General features: G+C 44.3%; 1 protein-coding gene across 1 annotated transcript in view; it reads left to right on the top strand.

The window, feature by feature from the left end:
- The window catches only part of LOC129812625 (SH3 and cysteine-rich domain-containing protein-like), a 90,773-nt gene that overhangs the window by 49,794 nt on the left and 23,672 nt on the right, over positions 1-17,307 (top strand). Inside the window, exon 8 of the mRNA XM_055864353.1 lies at positions 14,738-14,832. Coding sequence (XP_055720328.1) covers positions 14,738-14,832 — 95 coding nt within the window. The remainder of the gene's footprint in view (positions 1-14,737; positions 14,833-17,307) is intronic.

The raw sequence follows: 17,307 nt of genomic DNA, 5'->3' as shown, positions 1-17,307 counted from the left end.
TCCAGAGCACGACCCGTGAGGCAGGAGACGAGGACACGCACCCTCTCCGCTCCCGAGGGAGTGGGTCTTACGGCAGCAAGGTACAGTTCCAGTTGGAGTAGGAACCCCTGGCACCCCACCGCTGATCCATCATAATCCCTCGGGAGTGTCAGACGGAGAGCGCTGGAGCCGAGGAATGAAGAGTCCTGGGCTAGAGGAGCCGAAGGTGGAGAGAGGAAACCACTCCTCTCCCATCGATCCATTCGCTCCATCATCGCATCCATCGCTGTTCCAATACAGTGGAGAACAGTGGAGCACCCGTTCCTCTATCGATGGGAGAGGGTTGGCTGCTGCTCCTGCTGACTCCATTTCTTTGGGTGCGGGATTCTGTAAGGCCTGGGTGTCAGAGTGTGGAGTCAACACGCAGGAAACAGCAGGTGCCAAATCCAAAATGTTCTTTAATGAACACGGACCATATAGTCCACCCTATTAACACACTGGGTGTACACTATAACCAACCCCAGACACGGGGTAAAATAACTCAGTCCAGAAACATGTAGCACACCACTACTTACACGCAAACAATCCCGCACAAAGAAACGTGAATGCCGGCTGATTAAATAAGCCCAACTAATTACCCCTCATACAAAACAGGTGCGCCCAATAAACACATAGGGAGGGGGAGAAAAGGATCAGTGGCAGCTAATAGGCCGGTGACGACGACCGCCGAACGCCACCCGAACGGGAAGGAGAGCCTGCCTCGGTCGAAGTCGTGACACTCAGGTTGTTTTTAACAAACATAATCGATAATATTTCAACCGGACCGTAACCTATTCAATAAAAGAGAGAAAGAAAATGGAGAGCTACCCCTCTCGCTCGCAGGAACTAATCAGAGGACACCTGACTAGTTTTGAAAAATCTCGCTCATTTTTCAAAATAAAAGCCTGAATCTATGTCTAAAGCCTGTTCACAGCCTGATGAAGCCATTGGAAAATGAATCTGGTTGATACCCTTTAAATGGAAGAAAGACGGGCCAGGAAACACAGATAAAAAAAATAAAAAAATCACTTCCGGGTTAGATTTCCTCAGGTTTTCGCCTGCAGAATCAGTTGTGTTATACTCACAGACAATATTTTGACAGTTTTGGAAACTTTGGAGTGTTTTCTATCCTAATCTGTAAATTAAATGCATATTCTACGATCTGGACCTGAGAAATAGTCCGTTTAAGTTGGGAAAGTTACATTTTTTTTTTATCTGACCCCTAGCGTCAAGAGGTAAGAATGATGGAGGCCAAACCCTTCCCCAGATCTGTGCTTCGACACAATACAGTCTCGGAGCTCTACGGACAATTCCTTAGACCTCATGTGTTGGTTTTTGCTCTGACATGCACTGTCAACTGTGGGATCTTATATAGACAGGTGTGTGCCTTTCCAAATCCTGTCCTATCAATTGCATTTACCACAGATGGAGTCCAATCAAGTTGTAGAAACATCTCAAGGATGATCAATGGAAACAGGAAGCACCTGAGCTCAATTTCAAGTCTCATAGCAAAGGGTCTGAATACTTATGTAAATAAGGTACTTCTGTTTTTTTCTTTTAATACATTTGCAAAAATTTCTAAAAACTTGTTTTCGCTTTGTCATAATGGGGTATTGTCTGTACATTGATGAGGATATATATATTTTAAATCCATTTTAGAATAAGGCTGTAACGTAACAAAATGTGGAAAAAGTCAAGGGATCTGAATACTTTCCGAATCCACTGTATATCATTGGAATGCTATAGTTCTTTTTCTATTGTTTGATTGTGCTTTTTACTCACCTAGGAGGCCCCTTAACACCCAGATACTTTAATCAGGGCCAGTAGAAAGAGAAAATGGATGTAACACTAGAAAATGGTTGAGGAAATGGTACGGTGTGGCACATGTGGGTGTGTGAAGCGGCCTGTCTGTCTTACTCTAGTGGAACAGAGTAGAACACACAAACAGAAATAAGGATTCTTTTGATTTTCATACTGTTTTATAACGTCTCTCGCGAGATGCCTGCCTCATCGGCAGTCCTTTTGTCTTGGGTGCTGCGCTATTTTATGACCAAGCACAAACGCATTGAAAAAGATTGCTGGCACATTGAACACAGGTATAAATAAATTCTGCGAGAGCTGTTCATGACAAATCATAATAACTTCTGGTCTGGAAATAGAAAATGCAAAGCTAATGTTCTTTAGTGGAGCCCTGTGACAGATTTTTTTCTCAGTCCCTATTGTTTGTGCATGCTGCAGGATTTTTTGCTCACAGCTATCCTTAGTCCAGTGCCCATTTCTCCTACGGACTAACACATTGACATCGTTGAATTCCAAGTATAGCACCAACTGCTCTGGAGCTAATAACAGTATGCTATTGAAAGCCTCTGAGAAATGTGTCTGTACTGTGCTTGCTGGCGGGCTGTACTCTACTCTGCCCCTTTAGCCTGAGAACTGATCCTGAGCCAGTTCTTGCTGTGTGTGTGTCCATCAGTGTGCTACTCTTGGCCAGACTCCCATTACTTCTGAATTTCCCAGGAGTTGGGAGAAAAACCCTATCTCCCTTACAGACAAATTATATTCCTGCCTTGGCCACTGGCACACACAGATGTGAATAGACTCTGATCCTAATGTTTATATCTCCAGCTCTGGTCTGTGCAATATTTATTTTCTGCGTGCAGCTGACATGTTACAGACGTCATTGTTTTGTCTCAGTGAAAGTTGGCAAACCAGTGCAAACTCCATATTGCCCACTATAATATTGAACATTTTATGGGCAAATCTTAGACATATTTATTTTACCCTCTCTGGCTTCTACGTAGAATGACAAAGTTCTAGTATCAGAACGTTCATATTTGTAATATTTCTATCCAGTCTCTATTTATAATATATTTGACATGTTTATCCTTAATGTCAACTTTGGAAACGATCAGATAAACACAAAGATATACAATCAAACATGCACTACAAATACACAGCTTTTTCACACACACACACACACACACACACACACACACACACACACACACACACACACACACACACACACACACACACACACACACACAGCAAGTGTTTATTCTATTCTACTGAGCTATTTACATTGTGGCAAAATCCTGCACAAAGCCTTTACCGTGCGCTGACACTTTACAGTTTTTTTCAATTGTTTAAGCACAATTTTGAAAACAGGGCCCGGTTTGTCAAAACACTACACACAATTAGCACAACCCTACACCAAAGGTGCACAACACTTCAGATCATTTGCAAAATGGAACACTTGTCAAAACTATACACAACTTCATAAAAATAATATTTTGTTACCATACGAAACACACACATTTCATATGACTTCAATCTTTTTTAACCAGTTACACACTGCTGTTGCTAACCTAAAACACTTTTAGCAAGTCTAATTGTCAGTGATTAGACTACTGTAAATGAAGTACACAGAGAAAGTGCAACTATACAAACACTACACAAGACCAATGCTGCAGACTGAGGAAAATATCATTTATTTCTCTCCATATACCCAAATCAGTCAACATGGAGAATCACAACAAAACATGTCCCAGTTTTCATGCTACTACAGTAGTGTGCATAACACTGTTAGCTCAGCAAACAGACAAACGTAAAATACTGTATCCAGTACAGGTTACAATTACAGTAAATAACAACAACATAAAAAATTATCCTAAAAAAACTGACAATATTGTACAGAAAATACTACAGTAAACATACTATACATTATCTCTTCGCCTAGCTGGATCTGGCCAGAGAATTTCATCAACATCACAAGCAATATCGTCATTAGCAAGACAACGCGGGAAGAACCGTCTTGAACGTCGAATCCATCCTTGCACAGCTGCGGCGTCGACTTGGTCACAGGCGCCCTCCATGGCCTGAATGAGGGGTACCTGAGCCTGGGGATGGAGATCGTAAACCTTCCACCGCCATGCAGAGAAAAACTCTTTGATAGGGTTTAGAAACGGAGTGTATGGTGGAAGGTATAGTACTGTCAACTGTGGATGGTGTTGAAACCAGTTCTGGACCAAAGCAGAGCGGTGGAATGACACATTGTCCCAGATGACCGTATATTGCATCTGGTGCATTTCATTACCTGCTGTGACAATGTGGTGCAATCGGTCCAAAAAATGGAAAATGTGAGGTGTGTTGTAAGGGCCCATTTTGGCATGACGGAGGCCAACCCCATGCTGTGAAATGGCAGCGCAAAGGGTGATGTTACCCCCACGTTGCCCTGGGACATTGATTATAGCCCTGTGGCCAATGATATTTCTGCCTCACCTTCTTGCTTTTGTGAGGTTGAACACTGCCTCATCAATATATATAAATTCATGCAGGATTTCCTCAGCATCCATCTGCAAAACTCCCTGAAATACAGTGAAAGACAAGATTGTGTAGTTCAGGATAGGTCGAGTATACAGTTAATGTAAAAAAGTAATGTGTGCAGTATGCAACATCACAGTGCTAAAGTGAACAATACAAACCTCCACATACTCATGCCGCAGCCGTTTGACCCTCTCTGAATTCCGCTCAAAAGGCACTCGATAAAGTTGTTTCATTTGAACCTGATTTCTTTTCAGGATGCGTGCCAGTGTTGACTGAGAGACCTGATGGACATTATTAAAAATGGCATGGTCACCGATAATGTTGGCTTGTAGTTCTCTGAGCCTGATAGCATTATTGGCCAAAACCATGTTTATTATCTCTCTTGTTCTTGCGTGAATATGGGCCCCCCTCCTCCTTGTCATTCCCGACCCTCAATCCTATGTAGAGAATAATACATGTAACTTACTGTACAATAACAGGAGCGGTCCCGAAAGATTACAACTACGACCTAGAGCGGTAACACTGCCGTTCGACTTAAACACTTTACAAACTAAGCACGCTGAAAATAGACTTCTGCAGAGTTGCACACAGTATCAAACTGCCGCGCCAACCCGAGAGCTCCCACACAGAGCCGGAAGAGCTATCTTTATTTTCTCCTTCCTGACTGCTGATGCGCTCTTAAAATGGCAGCGCATAGTGAAGGCTTTGTGCAGGATTTTGCCACACTCCTCCCCCCAGAAACAGAGAGGATTCAGGCTTTGGCAGGTTCATGTTTCTACTACACAAAATCAGGGAAGTCCTCATCATCGTAGTCCTCCAAAAAGAGTTCCTGCAGATGTTGCTTTTGCCTGTGATCCAGCTCTTCTGCCGATGGGTAGCAGGGCTTTAGGTCAACAACATGCACCGTCCTGACATCTTCCCTGTGTCTTCCAAACAGACCAGGTAGTTCACCGACGCCAACTGCTGCACCACATAGTAGGGACCTTTTCAATCTCGAAGCTAGCTTGGCAGTGAACTGCTTGGGCGCCATTGACAGATGACTAGAACGGATCCAGACACAAGACTGGTGTGGGAAACACATGTCTCGTCCATGTTTGTCATAGTTTCTGAGCTGTCGTTGTTTGGCTTTGATTCTGCTGGCCTCCGCTCTGGCTAGCAAGGTGTGGTGGTGTTGGACTGCATCAAACGCTGAGCAGTCAGGTGAAACGTTGGAACTTTGCAAGACTGTCTATCGGACCTTTAGTGGTCTTCCCAGGTGGAGTTCGGCGGGAGTGACCCCAGAAGACTCCTGGACCGCAGAGTTCAGTGCAAAGCGAAATTCAGGAAGATCCTGATCCCACCTTGTGTGCTGATCCCCCACAAATGAAGCAGTCATCCCCTTCAGGTTTACCCTCTCGGTCAGGTAGGCCGTGGTCAGCTTGGCAACTACACCCAAGTAGGTACAGAGCTCTTTGTAAATTCTAGGATGAACTGTGGACCTTGGTCAGAGAGAATTTGGTCTGGAATCCTGTATCTGGTAAAGACATCCCTTCACAGAATTAGAGCAATGGCAGATGCTGTCACGGTTCATGAATCCACTGCCTCACTCTCTCTTTTCTCTCTCGCTCTCTCTCTCTCTCTCTCCTGTGTTTGTGTGGGCGTGGTTCCCAATCTTGGCCTGATTGTCTGCGCCAGCTGGAATTAATTATCTTCCCCTTTATATGTTCTGTAACCTGTGTTTCTTGTTGTCAGATCGTTGTTTCTTCCCTGAGGTTGTGTCGTGTGTCAGTGCTCATTCTCTCTCAGCCCTTGTGGGGATTATCTGCTGTGCTCCTTCCTACCCAGCCGGACTCACTCCCTTGGATTTCTCAGCACGCTATCATCAGAGGATGTGCCCTAGGCCCTGGGTTGGATTCTGTCTGAGTATATTCTGTCTGTCCTGTGGATACTGTAAACTATTTTCATTAAACCATCGTTGCTTGCATCTTGCATCCGCCTCTGTATTGTGACAGAACGATCTGACCATATCATGGATGCAGCGAGTTCAACGAGTCTGACCGAATTCATTTCCCGCAGTATCACGAGAATGGACCAACAAGAGGAGAACATCTCCAGCACAGGTCGGGCAGTACAAGCCATGGCGACGCAGGTATCCCAGCTGACCCAACAATTACAACATCTGAAGGGTCTCGCTGCGCCACCTACACCGGCAGTTCCACACGCCCCGCCAGAGCTGGATTCTCAGCTAGAGCCACGACTACCGACACCAGAGGGTTATTCAGGTGATCCGGACTATTGTAGAGCTTTTCTTACGAGATGTTCAATGCATTTCTCGTTGCAGCCACGGACCTTCAACCGTGAACAGTCTAAGGTAGCATTCGTACTCACACTGCTATCAGGCAAAGCAGCTCTTTGGGGAACGGCGGTGTGGGCGAACCAGGACCCATGCTGCACCTCTTTCCAGACACTCTCCGAGGAGATGAGAAGGGTCTTCGATCGGGCCGTGGCGGGTAGGGAGGCGGCCAGACTACTCGCTGACCTTCGCCAAGGAGACCGTTCAGTATCGGAATACTCCATCCAATTCCGCACTCTGGCCGCAGAGTGTCAGTGGAACGAGGAGGCGCAGTGGGACATGTTCCTGCATGGGCTGGGGGACCGGATCCAGAAGGAGATCTATGTTCTGGACCTTCCCAGGAGTTTAAATGGACTAGTGGAACTAGCCTTGAGGGTCGATGCTCGTCTGAGTCGTATTGGCCGCCGAGCATGCCCTAACAGACCGTATAACGACACGGAGGGCTGGCATACCAGCGGCGGGAACACGGTCAGTTCAGCCTCCGCTCACGAACCCATGCAGCTGGGGAGAGCTCGCCTCTCCCGGGAGGAGAGGGAGAGGCGGAGATCACAAGGACTCTGTCTCTACTGTGGTAGAGCGGGCCACTTTATCCACTCCTGCCCGGTAAAAGATCAGGCCCGGTAGTAAGTATGAGGCTACTATCGGGTGGTGTCACCACAGAGAAGACCTCATCATCTACTCTCCTCCCGGTAAGACTAAGATGGGCCACCCACACGCACGACACCCAAGCTTTACTGGACTCAGGAGCAGAGGGTAATTTCATGGACTTCAAGCTCGCTCACAAGCTCCAGATTCCTATCACCTCACTCACGCACAAGATATCCGTCAACGCTCTCAATGGTCAAGAACTCCCCAACATATCTCACACCACTGAACCTATCACACTCATCACTTCTGGCAATCACACTGAGACACTATCATTTCTACTCATGGACTCACCCCTTGCACCATTAGTTCTCGGCCACCCTTGGCTCACCCAACACAACCCCAGAGTTGACTGGGGTCATAACTCTATATCCATGTGGAGTAACAAGTGTCTTGAGTCCTGTTTAGTGTCTGCTTGTTCATCTGTGTCTGATTCTGTGTTTCTAGAGGAGGCAGTGGATTTGTCTAACGTGCCCGTTGAATACCTCGACCTGAAGGAGGTGTTCAGTAAGTCCCGTGCTGCTTCTCTTCCTCCGCATCGTCCCTATGACTGTGCAATAGAATTATTGCCAGGTGAGTCTCCGCCTAAAGGCAAGTTATATTCACTCTCTGTTCCTGAGAGGGAGGCTATGGAGAGATACATCTCTGATTCTCTGGCATCTGGATTCATTCGTCCTTCCTCTTCTCCAGCGGGGGCGGGGTTCTTCTTTGTGGGGAAGAAGGACGGATCTCTGCGTCCTTGCATTGATTACCGTGGGTTGAATAACATCACAGTGAAGAATACCTATCCCTTACCGTTGATGTCCTCAGCCTTTGAAAGGTTACAGGGAGCATCCGTGTTCACTAAGTTGGATTTACGTAATGCATATCATTTGGTTCGCATAAGGAGGGGGGACGAATGGAAGACCGCGTTTAACACCCCCAGAGGGCACTTTGAATATTTGGTCATGCCTTTTGGGCTATCCAACTCCCCAGCGGTTTTCCAGGCACTCGTCAATGACGTGCTGAGAGATATGATTGATCAGTTCATATATGTTTACCTGGATGACATACTGATTTTTTCTTCTTCTCTCCAGGAACACGTTCAGCACGTCAGACGAGTGCTCCAGAGGTTGTTGGAGAATGGACTTTTTGTCAAGGCGGAGAAATGCATTTTTCATGCACAATCCGTTCCATTCCTAGGTTACATCGTCTCGACTGAAGGTATTCGCATGGATCCTGACAAGATTAAGGCTGTGGTGGAGTGGCCAAGCCCAGATTCCCGTAAGGCCCTACAGAGGTTTCTGGGATTCGCCAATTTCTACCGGCGTTTTGTTCGCAACTTTAGCCAGATAGTCGCTTCCCTTACCGCCTTAACCTCCCCCAGAGTGACGTTCAGGTGGACCGATACAGCCGAGGCTGCATTCGTCAAACTCAAGAGCCGCTTTGTTTCGGCCCCCATCCTCATAGCTCCCGATCCCTCGCGTCAGTTCGTGGTGGAGGTGGACGCTTCAGAGGTGGGGGTAGGTGCGGTACTTTCCCAACGTGCCGCATCTGACAACAAGATGCACCCTTGCGCGTTCCTTTCCCATCGGTTATCACCTGCGGAACGCAACTACGACATTGGCAACAGAGAGTTGTTGGCAGTAAAGTTAGCATTGGAGGAGTGGCGCCATTGGTTAGAGGGTTCGGGGGTACCTTTTATAGTTTGGACCGATCACAAGAATTTGGAATATATCAGAACAGCCAAGAGACTCAACTCCAGGCAGGCGCGGTGGGCACTCTTTTTCGGACGTTTTGACTTCACTCTCTCGTATCGCCCGGGTTCCAAGAATGTCAAACCCGATTCCCTTTCTCGTATTTTTGACCATTCCGAACGCCCATCCACTCCCGAGTGCATCCTACCCAGGACCCTAGTGGTCTCCACACTTATATGGGAGGTTGAATCGAGGGTCAGAACGGCCTTAGAAGGGGTAACGCCTCCGCCCGGTTGTCCGCCTAATAGGTTGTTTGTGCCGGAGGGGTGTCGGTCCGATGTTATTCGGTGGGGGCATTGCTCCAACGTAGCGTGTCATCCAGGAGTCAGCCGTACTAGCTTTTTAGTGAAGCAACGCTTTTGGTGGCCGCTGATGGCTCGTGACATTCACAGTTTTGTCTTGGCTTGCTCGGTTTGTGCCACTGGGAAGAGTTCTAATCGACCTCCAGATGGGTTACTCCAACCGCTGTCGGTCCCTTCGAGACCCTGGTCCCACATCGCGCTAGATTTTGTTACCGGTCTCCCGCCCTCCCAGGGCAAGACGGTTGTTTTGACTGTGGTGGACCGGTTCTCGAAGGCGGCTCATTTTATTCCCTTGCCTAAATTACCATCTGCCAAGGAAACAGCGGTAACGGTCGTGGATCATGTCTTTCGCTTACATGGCCTGCCGATGGACGTAGTTTCTGACCGTGGGCCCCAATTTGTGTCCAAGTTTTGGCAGGAGTTTTGTAGGTTACTGGGAGCAAGTGTCAGTCTTTCTTCAGGGTTTCATCCCCAGAGCAACGGTCAAACGGAGAGGGCCAACCAAGATTTGGAGAGAGTGTTGCGATGTTTGGTTTCTAAGAACCCCTCTTCCTGGAGTCAACAACTCTCTATGGTTGAGTACGCTCACAATTCGTTGCCAGTGGCAGCCACGGGTCTCTCTCCGTTTGAGTGTAGTTTAGGTTACCAGCCACCTATCTTTCCCAGTACAGAGTCCGAGGTCACTGTTCCCTCCGCTCACGCTTTCATCCAGAGGTGCCGTCACGTATGGAGCAGAGCCCGTGAGACTCTCCTCCGGGTGGGGGCGCGCACCAAGGCTAAGGCCGATCGCCACCGGTCGAAGCCTCCGGTATACGTTGTTGGACAAAGAGTGTGGCTTTCCACGAAGAACATTCCACTCCGATCCGTTTCTAACAAGCTTGCCCCCAAATTTATCGGGCCGTTCAGGGTCACCAGGATCATTAGTCCGGTGGCGGTCCGGCTCAAGCTTCCTCCGGCGTATAGGAGAATTCATCCTACCTTCCATGTGTCCAAGATAAAACCGGTGTTTCAGGCACGCATTAACCCGCCGGTCCCGGTTCCCCCGCCGCCACGACTTGTTGATGGGGAGACCACCTTTTCTGTCAATCGGATTTTGAACTCGAGAAGGAGGGGACGCGGATTCCAGTACCTGGTAGACTGGGAGGGTTACGGTCCGGAGGAGAGAAGTTGGGTGCCCGCTAGGGACATTCTGGATCACTCCCTTATCGATGATTTCAATCGACAGGTAAATTTGTCTGGGAACGCCAAGAGGCGTTCCTAGGGGGGGAGGTATTGTCACGGTTCATGAATCCACTGCCTCACTCTCTCTTTTCTCTCTCGCTCTCTCTCTCTCTCTCCTGTGTTTGTGTGGGCGTGGTTCCCAATCTTGGCCTGATTGTCTGCGCCAGCTGGAATTAATTATCTTCCCCTTTATATGTTCTGTAACCTGTGTTTCTTGTTGTCAGATCGTTGTTTCTTCCCTGAGGTTGTGTCGTGTGTCAGTGCTCATTCTCTCTCAGCCCCTGTGGGGATTATCTGCTGTGCTCCTTCCTACCCAGCCGGACTCACTCCCTTGGATTTCTCAGCACGCTATCATCAGAGGATGTGCCCTAGGCCCTGGGTTGGATTCTGTCTGAGTATATTCTGTCTGTCCTGTGGATACTGTAAACTATTTTCATTAAACCATCGTTGCTTGCATCTTGCATCCGCCTCTGTATTGTGACAGATGCAGTATATAGCCTCATTATTGTTATTTCATTGTGTTACTTTTTTTGCTTTAGTTTATTTAGTAAATGTTTTCTTAACTCTATTTTCCTAAAACTGCATTGTTGGTTAAGGCCTTCAAGTAAGCATTTCACGGTTGTATTCGGTGCGTGTGACAAATACAATTTTATTTTATTTGACATTTGGGTTGACATTTTAGTTAAAGGAAGGTTGTGTGCAAGTTTGTTTATTGTTCTTTGAACTGTATTGATTTGGTGTGGTACTATTGACATTTGGCCGAGAAGATTTTGGACATTTTAAGGCCTTTGTCTATGAACACACACCTACACACCTATTAATTCCCCCTCACTCCTCCACTGGGAGGTAATACAGAATATTGCAAATTCTCTAAGGGTTATGACTGGGTTCATTCTTGTCAATTGTTTCTATGAAGTTGGCATTATTCTTTTATAAGGAATTATTGGTTTGGGTTACCCCCGTGCTGTGACATGTGTTTTATATGGTGTGGCTTATCCTTTCTCTTCACTGGCTATGTCCCGCCCTGACCTTAGAGATCCCTATTATTCTCTATGTTTGGTTAGGTCAGGGTGTGACTCGAAGTGGGAAAGTCTGTTTTCTATTTCTTTGTTTTGGCCAAGTGTGGTTCCCAATCAGAGGCAGCTGTCTATCGTTGTCTCTGATTGGGGATCATATCTTGTTTTCTGTTTCGTGTCTGTACCTGACAGAACTGTGCGCTTTCGTTTTCACTTCGGTTATTTTGTTTGAGTGTTTTTTGAAAATAAAAATCATGAACACTTTCCACTCCTTTGGTCCAATCCTTTCGACGAGAGCCGTAACAGGCTATCTGGCAAACAGGCTACCCTCTAGGCAGTCTCTTCTGATATGTGTGCATCTGGTAGTGGGTCTCTATCTATCCTACTCTTTTCCTTTAGGCAGGGTTTATACCTGCCTAGAACCCAAATAAAAATATTTTTCTTTACCCTCTAACAATACTCCTATAACTTTATGTTTGTATTCTTATCTTTTATTATTTCTTATTGTTGTTGAGAAGGAACCTGCAATTAAGCATTTTATTGGACGGTGTATACCATGTGTATCCTCAACAAATTACTAATAAAACTTGAATCTTGAAATAAAACTTGAAACACACACGCTGCACACGCATACACTATGCAATCTCTCCTGGCCAGCTCGCTCAAACATGTAAAGTGGTATTTTCCACTCTTATCTGGCTGAGCTTAGCACAGCTGGGTGGAGGTCATTTGTCTGTCTGAAGGCAGGTGTATAAAAGCCTGGCACAGAGACACAGGCTCTGACTTTGAATTAACCACACACTGCAGGAGCAGATTGCCCCATGGTGCCTCCTGTCCTATCTGAAATAAGAGCCACAAACAACCGGCTGGCCTGTTCAAATTTGCAGCCTATTTATTTTCCCATATTCCGAACACACCTGTTCCCTGGACATTTAATGTCCCCATGTATTGAACAATTGAGAACTAATCAAATGGCTTGTACTTCTCACACTAAAATGTGAGCTTGTAGATTTTATTTGCTGCTCCTCATATAATGCTTCACTATTTCTTATTGGTCTTTCTTCAGTGATCTCCGCTTTCCCAATGTAATGGCCACCATACAGACACATACAGTACATATATTATCACCTAGCGCTAGCCATCAGAGTCGAAAGGCCCCCAGAGAGCTGTTGGTTTGCCATAATGAATCGCCTAAAGTTTCTGTGCCTTACTGCATTTTAACCCAGAGCCAGCAGAGCATTGCTAGAGAGTAACTCAGCTCATCCATCACTAATATCAGGTGCCCACCTGGGTGATGCATGCTGACCAATTTGGAACACGTCATCCCAAGACACGACACATCATAGCTATGCAGTACCATAACGGCAGTCTGGGAGGAGAGGGACTTTGAGATGTTGTTATTTTTGTTGGAATGGAATAAGACCGTTTAGCAAATGTACAGTACATTGCGGTCTCTACTTTGCTATGATTCTCCCTCAATTCATGACACCAAAGTATTTTCTCCTGTAAGAGAATTACAATGAGAACAAGTTTGTTGACTGGTTGCAGCAATATTTTAGGTCATTGTGAACTCGCGACTAATTGTGACAAAAGTAGAAAAATGCCTTTCGGTGTGGGTGTGTGCAATTACATTAACAAAATGTGTCTGCGATAATTGTGTTAGCTCTTCTCTAACAACATCCTCTCCGCCCCCGCTTTTATTGTCTTTTAATTTCCTGGGCGCTTATGAAAACAGAACAACTAAACAAGGGGATGCTTCCTCCCACTCATGTTGATGATATAATGTTGTGGAAACTTTACAGTAGCAGAACGACTTGAGCAATTCTCCTTCCTTCGATTGGAACCACAGCTCATTATAATCTTGGAATAATCAAAAGGAAACATAGCTCAGAAGAGCAATGATTGGGGTTCACAGGATGGCAGAAAGGACACAAGATTAGTTTGATAACAAAGCAAGCACTCAATCTTGTAGGAACTATCTTACTTTATGTGCAATCATTGAAAACATTACTATGTTGATTTAAATCACAGTTGGTACTCTCAACATTAGCATTCCCAAATGGACTCATAGCAGTAATACGCTGACTGCGTTAGCGGCAGGACTCATTCTCATTTTACAGTATAAAATATCCCCTTTTCACTATGTTCAGACCACATAATATGGCAGCAATATTTGATTATACTAATCATGATATACTAATCACGATATTTCACATTGTTCATCTGCATAATTGAAATCTAACATTAATTTGCATGAGACAAAGTCCACTATCCTATGGTGCCACTGGTGCCAATGACATCTATAGTGCTGCCTACTGGTCTGGTGTAGCCAGGCCCTCAGATCAGAAGGCATGAGTTAGACCGCAGAGGGAAGGAAAAGCAGTCAACAAGTGCTCAGCATATGTGGGAACTCATTCAAGACTGTTGGAAAAGCATTCCAGGTGTAGCTGGTTGAGAGAATGCCAAGAGTGTGCAAAACTGTCATCAAGGGAAAGGGTGGCTACTTTGAAGAATCTCAAATATATTTAGATTTGTTGCACACTTTTTTGGTTACTACATGATTCCATGTGTGTTTTTTCATAGTGTTGATGTCTTCACTATTATTCTACAATTTAGAAAATAGTAAAAATAAAGAAAAACCGTTGAATGAGTAGGTGTGTCCAAACTTTTGACTGGTACTGTACATATAAACAATGTACAATTTCAACATAAATAGTTGACTGATTTGTGTTCCAAAATGGCTTAGCATACAAGAAAGGAAAGAGAGAAAAAAGGATAGTCACTTATGACAGAGCATTAGTATCTAAAATACCAGTGATAGATAGTGATCGTTTTATTTTTTACACCATGTGTCCAAAGTTTGTGTGCCAAATTAGAAAAAAAGTTACCAATGTATGCTTGAGTTATTTGACCATGTCGCTGTGAACCTAAATTATGCATTTCCTCTTTGAGTCGATTAGTGAATAACAAAAAGCTGTTTTGGATGTCTATGCTCAGACAACCTGTTTGGTGGATTGTGCTGACAGCTTCTGTGTTGTGTGTGTGTGTGTGTGTGTGTGTGTGTGTGTGTGTGTGTGTGTGTGTGTGTGTGTGTGTGTGTGTGTGTGTGTGTGTGTGTGTGTGTGTGTGTGTGCTTTGTAGGAGAGGAGACTGCTGCAGAAGGACATACTGCAGCTCAACACCTATGTGGCTTTGTTCACATTCACACCCCAGGAAAGTGAAGACCTGGAGATGAGGTCAGTGGGATCCACACACACACAGTAACAAAAAACAGACTGATCAACTGTCAGACTAATTTGTTGGATTGCTTAGTTAAAAGTCACTTATCTGCAGAGGCCAAAAGCTCCTAGCAGCTCACTGTCAGAACTGGATGGATGTTTGATTGGTTTCTAAAGGGCCTTGGCTTTGCCTGAACTTTTCCTGCATTCTCTTTGTAATCCCATTGTGTTAACAATTACCTATGCTCATTTTGAATGTCTAACATATACTGTGTTTACCTAGATAAGCAGGCAGGCGTCACTGAATGCATGCTCTAATCACCGCTCAATAGATATTTGTCAGAGTTCTTCTCTAATACAACATGAACAAACATTATATTTTTTGTTACGCATTATAATGTAATTGTCTGTGATTTGTCTTCCGTTTATACCTGCTCAGTTAAATGGCCATAAAACCGTCTCCTAATCATACACTCTCAGATAAAAAGGTATAGAATTGTACTTATACTTTTTCTCAATCGCATACAAGCATTTTTTGGAACAATGTTGGTGACACAGAACTCTGTGGCATTTTGCGAAACAGTACATTTTTTTCAAAATGTAGTTGCATTCTCAAAACATAAATACATCCATCAAAACAATATTATACTGTCAAAATTGCAAAAAGATCAATCAAAAAGATTAACGCAACCGTACTTATCTCTTGAGTCCAAGCAGACAAAACAAAAAGTTTGTTAAAAATACAAGTAGATACATTTTCTTTGCGGTCACTAAATCATGATGATCAAAATTGGAAGTACAACTATCCAAAGGTGCAGAATTATGGGAAATTACACTCCTTTTATGCATATTTCACCAAACAATTTCATGCGCATCCAATATTATTACAGATTTTTTTTAAAGAAGCAAAAAGCACAATTTGTAAAGGATTCATTCTTCGGTATCATCACAATCCAAATCCATGTATTCAATAGATAGACTGGTTTTGTCACGTTCCTGACCTGTTTCTGTTAGTTTTTTTATGTGGTAGTTGGTCAGGACGTGAGTTTGGGTGGGCAGTCTATGTTTTCTGTTTCTATGTTTGTTTAAGGGTTGCCTGGTATGGCTCTCAATTAGAGGCAGGTGTTTGGCGTTTCCTCTAATTGAGAGTCATATTAAGGTAGGTGTTTTCACACTGTTTGTTGTGGGTGGTTGTCTCCTGTGTCTGTGTATGTCGTTGCGCCACATGGGACTGTTTCGGTTTTGTTTGTGTGTTCGTTTTATGTAGGCAGTTTTCGTGTTCATGCGTTCTTCGTGTTTCATGTGAGTTCGTCGTTCAGGTCTGTCTACATCGTTTATTTGTTTTGTATTTCAAGTGTTCGTTCGTGTTTTCTGTTTTGTTTAATTAAAAATCATGTCTTATTCAAACGCTGCGTTTTGGTCGAATCCCTGGAGGAGGAAAGCCGTTACAGGTTTGCTCATAGTTTTGTAGACTTTCCATTGGCACACAGAAACACAATCCACAATAGAAATAAGGAAGGGTGAATACAATGGAGGAACACAACTGGTATGAATGTATAGGCCTCAATCCACACCAAAGCAAAGCTCTAAAATGAAAGGTCACAATGTTAGAGACAATGACTTAGGAGTAACCCAACTTCATCTTCATCTCTGCATGTCCGCAATATTGTAAAAATTCATACAAAAATAGACAGTCCATTGCCTAGATACAGTATTTCCCTATATTGTACATGGTATGACACTGATGGGGTGATTTAGAATTTTATGCACTAGTGTTCACAGATTGCCAGAAACAGTAAGAACAATTGCACACATTTCTTCTCTCTGTTGAAAACAATGTTAATATTCGGTGAACAAAACACTTACAGCAGCAATCAGCTGTTGAAAAAAAGCAATCTCCCCACCCCTATTTCAGTAAAAAGCTGAACATCTATGATATCAAAATGATAGCCTCAAAACATGGTTAAAACTATGTGTTTACATTTACTTTGTTTACAAACATTGGAGTAAAACAAGCTTATATTTTGGGTTCTGATGGGCTTAGACAGTTGAACTAAGTTCATGAGACATTTATAAGTTATATTCTGCAAGAATCAGTGGGTACATATTATTAATTTCTAAGTTAAAAAAATTGATGTAGCAAGTGAAGATTGCCCCTTTAACAGTACATTTTGTATTCACTGATGACATTTGAATTTAAAGTTAAAGTTTAGCAAAAAGTGGTCTAAGATATGCAAGTTAGGTACAAAGCCAGGAAAAGTATCAGAAGTTCTGTTCATGTATTTAAGCATTTGATCATTGCTATTCTGCTATAGATTCGTTTTAACACAGATCCAAAAATTGCTTGTACGCAAATAAGAAAAACTGTAAAGCTGAGATCCGCGAAAGTTGAAACAGCGCCACTGGTCTCCCCAGGCACATTTGTTATTGTTTTTGTTGACTAAATGGAGGTGAGGTGCGTCCAAACGGAGAGAGCAGTATGGTAAAAAATGT

This window comes from Salvelinus fontinalis, chromosome 16 (genome assembly GCF_029448725.1).
Source record: "Salvelinus fontinalis isolate EN_2023a chromosome 16, ASM2944872v1, whole genome shotgun sequence".
NCBI lineage: Eukaryota > Metazoa > Chordata > Actinopteri > Salmoniformes > Salmonidae > Salvelinus > Salvelinus fontinalis.
The sequence above is the reverse complement of the archived record's forward strand: the minus strand, read 5'-3'. Positions and strand labels throughout refer to the sequence as shown.